Source organism: Hordeum vulgare, chromosome 6H, assembly GCF_904849725.1.
Source record: "Hordeum vulgare subsp. vulgare chromosome 6H, MorexV3_pseudomolecules_assembly, whole genome shotgun sequence".
NCBI classification, from domain to species: Eukaryota; Viridiplantae; Streptophyta; class Magnoliopsida; order Poales; family Poaceae; genus Hordeum; species Hordeum vulgare.
In genome coordinates, this window is record NC_058523.1 from 9399990 (window position 1) to 9412558 (window position 12569).

Genomic DNA, 12569 nt, shown 5'->3' on the forward strand with positions numbered 1-12569 from the left:
TTTTTAATCACAAATACATAACCATACAAATGTCGTATTCCTCTAAATATTCATATACGCAAATACATACATCGCATCTCATACATACATACATACATACATACGCGTCTAATACATCATTTATTTTTATTCAATTTCTCTCAAAACTCTCAACACTCATCTCTCTCTGTGTGTTAACAGAGAGAGAACAACTCTCTGCTAACTAACATACAAGAACCTAAACTTCAATCCCTCCTACCGGAGTCTACCGTCGACGGATCGAGGTCCCGTTTGCCGGAACGGAACCGGGACGGTGAGGAGATCGACATGGTGGGAGGAGCCCGAGGAGGGGCTCACCGACGGTGACGAGACGGCCCGATGAAGCCGGAGTTCGCACGAAGGTGAAGGTGACGACGGTGACGCGGTTCCGGTGGTGAAGGGGACGGTGATGATGGTGATGACGCGCCGGCGAGGGGGAGCCGGCCGGATCCGGCGAGGTGGAGATGTCTCCCTGCCCGGTCCCTCCTGGACCGAACGGGAGAAGGCCGACGGGGCGGGGGGGGGGGGGGGGGGGCGGCCACCGGAGAGGTGAGGGCCGCCGGTGATGGGCCCCCCGGGGATGGGGAGGTCGGCCGAAGTGGGGTGGCCAGGGGGGGCCTCGGTTCCTGGGAGGACGAGGGGGCCGAGAGAGGAGCGTAGGTGGGGGGAGGCTCGGTGGGGAAGGAGCCTGTGGGGAGGGAGAAGGAGCCCGCGGGGAGGGAGGGAGACCTGGGACCGGCGAGGTGGGGAGAGCCGGCGGGATGGGGAGGCGGTGGAGAGGAGGGCTGGTGGTGGAGAAGAGGGGCTCGGCCCCGGGCGAGCAGGGGGGCGGCGTTGGGACCGGCGGGAGGGGCGATCTGGGAGGCGGGGGGGCTCGATCGTGGGTGCGGGAGAGGGGGCAGGTCGAGGGGGAAGTGTCGGTGGGGAGAGGTGGGAGGACCGAGGGGAGGGAGCCCTCGGTCGTGGGGCGAGTGACTGGGGGGTGTAGCGCTCGTGGGGTGGGAGCCTCCTGGCGGCGGGCAGATGGGAACGGGAGGAGCTGGGGTCTTCTCGCTAGGGTTTGGTGATTGTGGCCGGCTGGGCCACTTTGGCCCAGTCGGCCGGGGGGGCTCGGTTGCCTCTTTTTTTTATATTAGTTTCTATGTTTTAATTATTTTAGTAACAAAATCATTTATAAAAAGTAGAGGACATGCCCAATATTAAAAAGGCAGTATTAGGCAGCAACATAAAAAGTTTAGGGGCCTTTTGAAAATAATTGAAACTTACACACATCAAAAAGGACATTTAATAATTGTTTTGTCATTGATATAAATGTCTTACAGGCACTAAACCAATTGATAAAATGTTGGTTCAATTTTTTTGAATAGCTTAGGGAATAATTGTAACCTAGGCATGATTTTTAATTTGAAGTTTACAAAACTTTTAATTTCACATTCCAAATAATTTTGGATTGCATAGGGATTCGAACGAGAGTTTGATTCCTACAGCGATCACACATGGCTTAGCAAATTGGATTAACATAAATCTCAGAATACCGTAGCTTTATTACAGAGTTTACTGTAGCACAAATCCAGGGCGTCACACAGATGCTGAGAAGGTTCACATGCTCAGCAATCATAGCGAGAAGCTTGCAATTGCCTTTGGCTTAATTTTTGTTCCGGAGGAAATGCCGATCCGGGTTGTCAAGAATCTGCGTGTGTATGTGGATTGCCACAATGCTACCAAGTTCATCTCTAGGATAACCGGTCGCGATATTCTTGTGAGAGATGCTGTCAGATTTCACAAGTTCAGCAATGGCATTTGCTCCTGTGGGGACTTCTGGTAATTCCAATATCTGTTCAGCCAACATCGCACATGCTTCAAGTTTAACTAAATTCAGAAGTGCTACTGGAAGACAAGAAGGAAAGTTGAACAAAGCCAAGCATGGATAATATTCCCTGGCCATCAACTGGCTTTGTGTGACAGAGTAAGAACAAATCATGTTCCCTGCAGGTGCAGGACTCACAAGAGATGTGCTTATGTCATCATGAAACTGTAGTTCTGAAAGATTGTTTGGATTAACATTCTGTTCCTAATTGTTGGTTGGTATGGATCTGACAGACAAAGGGCGAAACTGCATTTGCTAACAGCAGTATTCATGACATCATATCCTTATTGATTATTGTTTACCAAAGTGAAGGGGAAAAGGTATTGCCATGTTTTGGCATTCTGTGCACCTAATTACCAAATTCGCTACATTGACAGAAGAAACCACCACTCTTCTGCCTAACAGTTTGAGTGTTGACCTTTTTGTTTCATTTTAGCATAACTAGATTCATGGTAGTCTGTGCTTAACCTCCTGCCAGATAAAGCTCAATCAGCACAATGTTTTTTCGTTCCATTTTACATAATGTGTAGGACACTTATACATGGTTACCAATTACAAAATGTGCAGGGTAGTTTTCCGATTTATGGCTTGGAGACGTGATGGCTTTGCACCAAGCAACAAAGAGAACAAAGCGTTGAATCACCATCCACTGACTATTATTAGTTTGGCTTCCAAATCAATAAGACTATTATTATGAGACAGTCAGACAGAAGTGTTTTCGCAGGCAGCCTAGAACAAGACAGTGTCATACCTGAACCAATCCCTTGTTGAATGTTAGTGCCTGGCCATATGGGTACATGGTATATTTCTAGCGGTTCTGCTTGGGCAAGCTCATTGCAATTCTGTCACCATTAGCTACTTGAGAACAAGCTGCAGCAACTGCTGGGAAAAACTTATTGGAGAAATGCACCTGTAGGACAATTATACTGCAATTTGAATATCTGGAACGGCAGAAGTCACTGGCTGCTTGCCCAAGAACCCAAGATCATGGTCAGGTGAGTTTATTTTAGATAACTGATATATAACACAGCACAAAGTGTTTTCTAGTATGTGAAGAATCATATTTATTTCTTGTGCATTTTATGGTCACATAAATAGCCCGAGACAGTATTGACCAACAGAAAAATTTAAAGTAAAATAAATTCTCTGTTGAAATTAGACACATGTTTAAATTTAACTAAAGTAAAAAGTGCTACTGGAAGAAAAGGTGAAAAGTTGAACGAAGCTAAGAATAGTTAATATTCTCAGGCCATCAACTCGCTTTGTGGGACAGAGTAAGAACAAATCATGCTCCCTGCAGGTGCAGGATTCATAAGAGGTTTATGTCATCATGGCATAGTTCTGGAAGATATTTTTATTAACATTTCGTTCCTAATTGTTGGCTGGTATGGACCTAGCAGCAGTAGGCAGTTTGATATGAAGATTGTGCATGGGAGCTATATCCTTATTGATCCTTATCTCATGTTTAATTCCTTATTTAGCAAAGTGAAGGAGAAAGATAGGCCACAACTTTTGGCATTCTGTGCACTAATACCAAATTCGATACCTTGACAGAAGAAACCACCACTCGTCTGCCTTAACAGTTGTATTAATCTTTTCATCTCATTTTAGCATAACTAGAGCGATGATAGTTTGTGCTGAACCTCCTGCCAGATAAAGCTCCATCTCCACAATGTTTTTTCTTTTCATTTGAACATAATGTTGATATTAGACACTTGTGCGTGGTTACTGATTACAAAATGTGCAGGATATATGCGGTTTATGGCTTGAGATCTCCCTCAAGTTTGTTGAAGGAAGATCCCAATGATGGCTTTGCGAAAACCAACAAAGGGAACGAAATGTTGAATCACCATCTAGTCTTCTACTGACTCTATTATTAGCTTGACTTCCAAATCTCCAAGACTATCGTTAGGAGACAGAAGTGTATTCACAGGCAGCTCAGAGCAAGTCAATGTGATACCTGAACCAATCCCTTGTTGGAGCGTGAACTTCATGCCTGGTCATATCGGTACTTCATGGGAATGTGAGCCATGTAAGGGTATATTTCTAAGGGTTCTGCTTGGGCAGGGTCATACTTCTGTCACCATTGGCTATTGGAGGACAAGCTGCAGAGTGCTGGAAAGTGGGAATTACTCACTGTAGAAATGCCCCTGAAGGACAGTTCTACTGCAATGGAATAACTCAAGCAGAAGCCTCCCCTGAGTTGAACCAACCACAGCCCTAAAAGATGGCGACCAAGCGACACGCTGCCCAGGTGCCAGGGCCTTCAGTGCCTCTTCTCTCTGTGCCGCCGGACTACTCGCCTCCACGCCGAGGGCCAAGCCCAGTGAACACATTTGAGATCCCTCCGGTAAGTAGGAACCTTGATCCTGCAGGCTGCGGGAGTGAGGATGCAATTGGTAGTGCTTGGATGAACGTATGCATAGAGCATTCTGCTGTAACCTAGATTTCGGAACTGGTGTCTCTGCTACCCAATGCTGTTATGAGATAGATGTTTAAAATGGTGTACATAACTTACTCTGAATATTGTTGTAGCTTCAATGTTTCTATTTTGCTGCAATTTTCAGTTACCTGCAAGCGCCGATGTTCTTCAGATAGTTTCTCCATGGGACATGGACTGCTAGTAAGGTACATGTGAAACCTGAAATATGCCCCCCTTTATTAGCTTCTCAGTCGTTTGATTATACAACTCTGCCTTCTCAAGTAAATGAGTCTCAGTGATTCTCTTTTGTCCTGTTCAAATTAACGACCTACACTGAGTAAAAGGGGATTGTTTTTTGTTGCGAGTAGTTTGCATTTTGCATAAAGGTGCTAGCAGTACGTGAAGCATTTTATATAGGAGAGCTAAGCATATCATGTCAACTTCACACTACATTAAAGAGCAGGAAGCGTTGTAATGGTGCTCTTATAGATGCCTTTTAGTACACTAGTATAGCTCTTATATTAATCTGTGTAGCACATTTCTCCAAAGCTACAAACAGATATGTCAGCCACATTCCACAATATAGTACTAGTAGGGTTACAGTTTGCCCCATTAGCATCTACCCTTACTGTAACGACAATTCAAGTTGAAATCCAAATTTGGTTGCCGTACTTCAGATTTCCTTCAATCCGAATGGCTTGAAAGACACAAAAGTTTTTTCAATCAGCAGGAAGATTTAACAGTGAGCATACATCATTGCAATCTTTTATCTTTATCTTTCAATCTTGCAGCTAGCCAGCTGCAAGCAAAGAACTTATTTCTATCTTTAGCTAAAGCAAAAGGTAATCCTAGCATGGATCGAGAATATAGAAAAGGAAAAGGCAAGGAATAAAGCCGCTTGCTTATAGTCTGTCTAAGGCATTTGTGTGTAAGCACAAGAAAGAAGCTGCTCACAAGGTTATCCTGTCGTACCATGTAGTACAGCTGATTTCTTTCTTGTTTTTGCTCTCCAATCCAGCCAGCTTGTAGTGGCACCTGAACGATCTAATTGGGTTCTAGTATTGACCTGCAGATTCTCTACGTAGTGCCAATTCTTCACTTAACCAGGGTATGTAACTAGCTCACCTTACACCTGTACTAAATCTGCTTGTCGTATTCTTTGGATTTGTGTAAGCTAGCTTAGTTTATGGCTTCTAGTTGTTTCTCAATATATATATACAGGAAATCAGGAACTGATCGCCTACTGTTTGACAAATTAGAATGGAGATTGCTAAAGATCTGAGGGGTCGATCTTGAGCCTGAAAATGACTTCATCCAGAGTTTAGAGACAGACAGATCTAATCGATTCATCATGCGTACAGAGGTACTGTTGCACTTACAAATCACCTTTCATTCATTCTGGATGTTATATATATTTAATTGCAGTAGATTTTGGGGTAAAGTTTTGTCTATGCCAGCAGTCGTAGTTAATCTGGATCATGCATGCGTTTATTTTGTAGACTATGCATGCTCAGCTAGTAGAATTAAAAAAACTGTTAGTCATGCATTAGAATATTGCCAACAGTCTAATACCATGGGTCAACTTATTATGTGTTTTCTTTATTAGTATCGTGCTCCAAGTTAGAAGTTTGGACTGGTTCCTGAATCACCGCCCTGTACACACATGCAGGTTATCAAGGCAGACACCATTGATGAGGCCGTCAATAGGCTTCTCGTTGAACTTAGGAAAGACACTACAAGCAGCAGAGAGAATTCCATCTACTTTGATGGATGGGATGGTCTTGGGGCATCTGCTGTCCTGCAAGCCATAGCCAAACACCTTGGAGTATCAAATGAGACGTCAGCGAGGCCTGCAGGGCTGCAGTTTGAGAAAATCATCCACATTGACTGCTCAAAGTGGGAGAGCAGAAGAGCAATGCAGAGGGAAATAGCAGAGCAGCTGAACCTCCCCAATTGGGTGATGGATATGTTTGACAAACAAGACGAGGATGATGATTTCAATGGGTTGGACCAGGGCTCCCGAACTGAGATAGCACAAGTTGTCAGAGAGATCTATCAAAACACACAGAATCAAAGATTCTTAGTGATTCTGCATAATGGAGGCAATGAGGAGATCGATATATTCAATTTTGGCCTTTCTCTATATGGATATGCTAATAGCAAGATGCTGTGGACTTTCCGAGGGAGGTTTCGGCTTGACCCCAAGATAACAGACAATGTGAAGAGCACAACAACACATGTTCTTCTTTCAGCTTCAAGATCTGGGCGAGATCCACAAGAGCTTTGGTCTTATCTAGTTCGCCATGAGGCTGCACAACTTTTTTGCTATAAGCATAACCATATCTTCATTGATTCAGCGGTTGCTGCTGAGTGTGTCTTGTACATGCTGAAACAGTATTGCATCGGCTCTCACATCATTGACTACGACTGGGCTATACACACCAGTAACTATTGGGTATGCGATGGGATCATCCCATTTGCAGACATTGACAAAGCATGGAAAGTTGGTGATGTTGTACAACACGAGGTGCGGTTGTTGAACATTGACAATGGACTTTGTAGTGATGAATCAACAATAGTGCTATCCTCTCACCTGACAAAGTTAGCCGAGCGCATGCCATACTGCATTTCAACAGCAACTTGTGGATTTGTACAGAGCCGCTTCAGTGTTATTCTTGGAAACATGTCTCAACACTCGCACGGTCTCCGCGTGCTCAAGCTCTCATGGTGCACCTTCAGTTTCTCATCACCTCCATTCCTCTGTTGCCATAGCTTGAGGTTCCTATGGCTTGAGCACTGCCAAGATGATTTAACAATGATTGCGGCAAATCATCACCATACAGATGCGGACAAAAAGAAGGATGACTTGGACAACAACAACACCGCTAGATCGTGCTCATGCTTTCAAAACTTGTGGGTGCTTGACGTGCGGTACACAGATTGTGATCAGATCTTGTCAGCAAGGGTGATGGATCTCATGACCCAGCTCAGGGAGCTAAACGTGATGGGTGCTGAAAACTGGGACATGAGCCATTTGCAAGGACGGCTGCGTAACATTCGCAAGCTCCGGGTAACAAACTCCACCTGCTTCTTCAACAACAACGTGTTCTCGGAGATGGAAAGCATGGAGCTTCTTGATTTTTCGGGAAATCACATCACACAAGGCATGACCAGCTTATCTGGGCCAGCAAGCCTCAAGACCGCCACTATTGATGGATGTGATGGGTTAAAAAATATATCTTTTAGGGGCTGCAAAGAATTGGCAAATGTGATCTTGAAAGGATTATCGAGGGGTCTCGAGGAGCTGGATCTTTCAGGCACAAGGGTGAAAATCCTCAACCTCGGAGGAGCGAAATACGTCCCCAAGCGAATCATCTTGCTAGACTCTGAGAAGCTCCGTGCAATATTGTGGCCACGGAGTGCGACAGAAAGTGGGCCAGAAAACTGTCCGAAAGTGGTGCACATTGACACGGCCTCGCCATCAACATCAGCTTATGGAGGGGAGGCACCACTTGCACATCCACATGCTGACCTATCCCTCCACCAGCAAAAAGAAGAAATATTTAAGGGTGGATGGCAGATTTCTTTCACGGACACAAGGTTCCTTAGGTTGGTTTCTCCTGTAAAAGAAAGTTTTTTATGGGTGTCATCCTTACATATTGATATATGTACTGCAGCTACCGTTGGTGGTAGCGACATCCAAGAAACAAGTGACAAACTAGTGCAAGTCCAACAGCATGCAAGTACCTTGATGGACTCCAATTACAGAGATGCGTTGAAGGATGGCCCAGTTGCAGCGATGATGATGTGGGACTGCCCCAAGATTTACACTCGATCAGTTGAATACACGTGTATCATAAAGATGATCATGCACGGGCATGGCAACAAAACTTTGGATGATGATCAAGCTGCTAGTACTACCGCGATATTATTTCCTGATTTTATAGGTTGGCGAGCTACATCGATGCACGTGTATGACAATGCGTACATCACCAATATCCTTGAGCCTTCCCAAGGATGGAGGAGTTTAACATGGTGCCGGGTGGAGAGGTGCCCCAAGTTACACACGGTATTTACTGTTCCCCAGGGCAGTGTATACAACAACCTTGCTTACATTGAGACATTCTGGGCATCCCAGCTTCTCTCTGTACGCTACATCTGGGACACGACAGTTGAAGGTTTATTTTTCGAGCTGAAATTTTTGCACCTGGACCACTGCCCTAGGCTCATACATGTGCTCCCCTTGCACCAAAACTATTGGTGGCATCCGACGCGTTTGGAAACCCTTGAGATGGTGTACTGTGGTGATCTCAGGGAGGTGTTCCCTTTGAGCCCTGAGCTTCAGGAACAGGATAAGATCATAGAATTTCCCGAGCTGAGGCGCATCCACCTGCATGAGCTCCCCATGATGCCGCGCATCTGCGGGCGCAGGATCTCCGCGCCAAAACTCAAGACCATCAAGGTCAAGGGTTGCTGGAGCCTCAAGCGTCTGCCGGCCGTCGGACGCGACACCAAGCCACCCAAGGTGGATTGTGAGAAAGAATGGTGGGACAAGCTGGAGTGGGACGGGCTGGAGAAATACCACCACCCGTCCCTCTACGAGCCCAGCCACTCGCTGTACTACAAGGCCCAGCTGCCCAGGGGCACGGTTCTCAGGTGAGCTTTATATCTAGTTCCTTTTGTACGTTTGTTCCTCAGTATATACATTGTACTAATATAAGCTGATCTTGTGATGAACCCTATTACTACCCTCTATTATTTCTATATAAAAAATCAGCCTAGCACTGTAAGTGGTATGTGTGGTTAATCATTCATGCCATTGTTGGTTTATGCTGCAGGTAATCGATCTGTTTTGTGGATTGATATTGAGCTTCTTTCAACACAATGTGCGGCCAAGCATGCAGTGGTCCGTCCTGCATAACTAAAGCTTTTCTGCCATGTGATTGTGCGTTGCTTGCGCTTCTTCCCGCTTGATTGGTTTGCGGTGTTCTCTCTACATCTGCATTGCGCTGGTTCGACAGTTACCGGTGTGCGTGTGTGCTGCTTGCCTTGCTTCTGGCTTGATTGGTTTGTGGTCTTCTTTCTACATTTGCATTGCCTTGCTGTGGCTTCCTGTTTGATTTGGTTTGGTTTGATTATCTTTGCTCAGAGCTCTCGAGCAAATGAGAAATAAATCAGAGTGGGCATTCAGCTTATGCAGCACACATGAGCTCATTCTGCATGGGTGCTTGCTTATTACTATATGAATTGTCGGTTATGGGGTGATTGTTATTTGTAAACACAAACAATGATGGTGATCGTGTGTGTGTGTGTGTGTCTGTGTTGTTTGTTGCTGTTTAAAAGAGTTCACTTTTCAGAGATGGTGTGCCACTTGGTTAAAATGTATTGTGTTGGGGGCACAGACCCTTAAACAACCCGTCCCTTGCTAGAATAAACTGCATACAATTTAATTTCTTGGTGTGTTTTTTTTGGTACGGCTTTGTGCAACTTGCATTCGTATACTCCATTCAGGAGTTCCCTCGATTCGGCTGGCTCGAAAAAGACTAAAACATTTGCTCAATTAGCATGATGATCCCGTTCCTTTGCAATACTATTTTGTCTTCATCTTTAGTTACTGCAACAAATCCCCAAGCTTAGACACTTGAGTCTTCCTTGGATATAACCGGGTGCCTTGGACGTCCCCAAGCTTAGGTTCTTGTTGTTCCTTTAGTTACTGCAGCAAATCCTCAAGCTTAGACGCTTGAGTCTTCCTTGGATATTACCGGGTGCCTTGGGCGTCCACAAGCTTAGGTTCTTGTTGTTCCTTATTCTCCTCATATTGGTTTCTCACCCAAAACATGAAACTTCAATCACAAAAACTTAACGGAATTTCGTGAAAGGTTACTAAGAGCAGGCCAATAATTGATGGTTACAAACAGCTACGCTCGTATGTCAAATTTCCGTTGTTTGTGCTCATTCCACACACGTACACCTTTTTTTACCCACAGTTGTATAAGTTCTTCAACTAATGGCCTTAGGTACACATCAATGTCGTTGCCGGGTTGATTGAGGCCTTGGATGAGCACTGGCATCATAATGAACTTTCGCTTCATGCACAACCAAGGAGGAAGGTTATAGATGCACAGAGTCACAAGACAGGTGCTATTATTGCTGCTCTGGTCCTCAAAAGGTTTAATGTCATCTGCACTTGAACCAAACCATACGTTCATTGCGTCATTTGCGAAGTCCCCCCCCCCACTTTCTCTCGATTTTCCTCCACTGCGACCCATCAGAGGTTACTCTCAACTTCTCGTCTTTCTTACGGTCTTCTTTGTGCCATCGCATCAACTTGACATGATCTTTGTTTTGGAACAAACGTTTCAACCGTGGTATTTTAGGAGCATACCACATCACCTTGGCAGGAACCTCTTCCTTGAGCGCTGGACCTCAACATCGTCACCAGGGTCATCACGACCGATCTTATAGCACAACGCACCGCATACCGGACATGCATTCAAATTCTCGTACTCCTCACCGCGGTAGAGGATGCAGTCATTAGGGCATGCATGTATCTTCTGCACCTCTAATCCTAGAGGGCAGATGGCCTTCTTTGCTTTGTACGTACTGTTAGGCAATTCGTTGTCCTTTGGAAGCATCTTATTTAACATTTCGATAATTTTTCAAATTCCTTCTCAGATACACCATTCTCTGCCTTCCATTGCAGCAATTCTAGCGCCGTACCCAACTTCTTCTTGTCATCTTCGCAATTTGGGTACAACAATTTCTTGTGATCCTCTAACATGCACTGCAACTTCAACTTCTCCTTTTTACTTGCGCAGTTTCTCTTCGCATCAACAATGGCCCGACCAAGATCATCAGCGGGATCATCTGGTGCCTCTTCTTCAGCTTCTTCCCCCATTATAGTACCATCGTATTCAGGGAACACACGATAGATGTCATCATCCTCTTGTTCTTCATTCTTTTCCATTAGAACCCCTCTTTCTCCGTACTTGGTCCAACAGTCATAGCCGGACATGAAACCAGACGTAAACTGGTGGACTTGAATGACTTTTGGCTTAGAGTAAATGCTATCATATTAACGACATATTTTCTAATTTTTCTAATCTTCAAGCGCATTGCATCCATATTGATCTTGTTATCATCGACAACATCGGAGACATACAACTCTATTTTCATCTTCTCTTCTTCAATTCTTTTCAAAAAAAAATTCAAATACTCGTTTTCTTTTTCAACTAAATTTAACTTCTCAACAAGAGGGTCGGTTGAAATTTCCGGTTCACATACCTCCTTGATAAAAATATCTATGTTAACTTGATGGGCATAATTGTCATAAACGAGAAATGCAACAAATACTTATAGAAGAGAATATACCACATCCGAATTATAAACCGGACGAGGGCCGACGGGATGGATATCAAGACCATGGCACTATGTATAACAAACAATCATACATGTAAGAACACTATTTAAATCATACAAATAAGATTTTTTTGAATAAAAAGGATAAGAACAAGAGGATCACCAAGGTGGTGCCGGCGACGGGACGGTGCGGACGATCGATGGTGGTTAGGACGGGGACGGGAAGGCACTAAGTAATCCACATGTGCAAATAAGAAGTTAATTTAATCTCAGATTGCATATAAATCAAATAAACTCCCACAAAATTATTCCCCAAACTAAAACCCACAAATCACTATACTTATAGAGCATTGCACGAGCTAATCCAGCAATGAGAGATGAAATGACAAAGTTGGTAACCTTTGTGAACACTAGGAGAGATCGGGTGCCTCAAATCTTGGCAAAAAATGGAGGCTGAGCTCGAGCTAAAGGGGAGAACAGAGAGGGGAATGGAGAAAACAAAGAAATGAGCTCGGTCTGGATGAATGGTTTATATAGGGAGATCTTTAGTCCCGGTTTGTATAACCAACCAGGACAAAATGTGGCTCCCTCTAGTCCCGGTTTGTGATACAAACCGAGGCTAAATAGGCTCGTGGGGGCCCCAGCCTGACGCCCGCCTGCCACCACACCTTTCTATAGGTACGAAATAAACCGGGACTAAAGATGCCCGTGTGACCGACCGATCCTACCCGTTGGAACCGAAACTAATAGTCACATTAGTCCCGGACAAAATCAAAAGTGGACTGCGAGAAGCACCTACTCCAGCTTTGGATCCGACTGGGGAGCAAGAACCACCGACGGGCCTGATGCCCAACATGGCACGGATCTCATCCCACGACTTCCCGTCCATCATGGCAACAATGG

At 44.8% G+C, this 12569-nt stretch overlaps 1 protein-coding gene across 1 annotated transcript; it reads left to right on the forward strand.

Moving 5' to 3' along the window:
- Positions 1–5539: 5539 nt before the first annotated feature.
- On the forward strand, positions 5540–8967 carry LOC123403213. Its single transcript, XM_045097163.1, has 2 exons — positions 5540–5670; positions 5977–8967. The coding sequence occupies exons 1-2, from the start codon at positions 5659–5661 to the stop codon at positions 8965–8967; spliced, it is 3003 nt and encodes a 1000-aa protein (XP_044953098.1). The 5' UTR covers positions 5540–5658.
- Positions 8968–12569: the final 3602 nt, after the last annotated feature.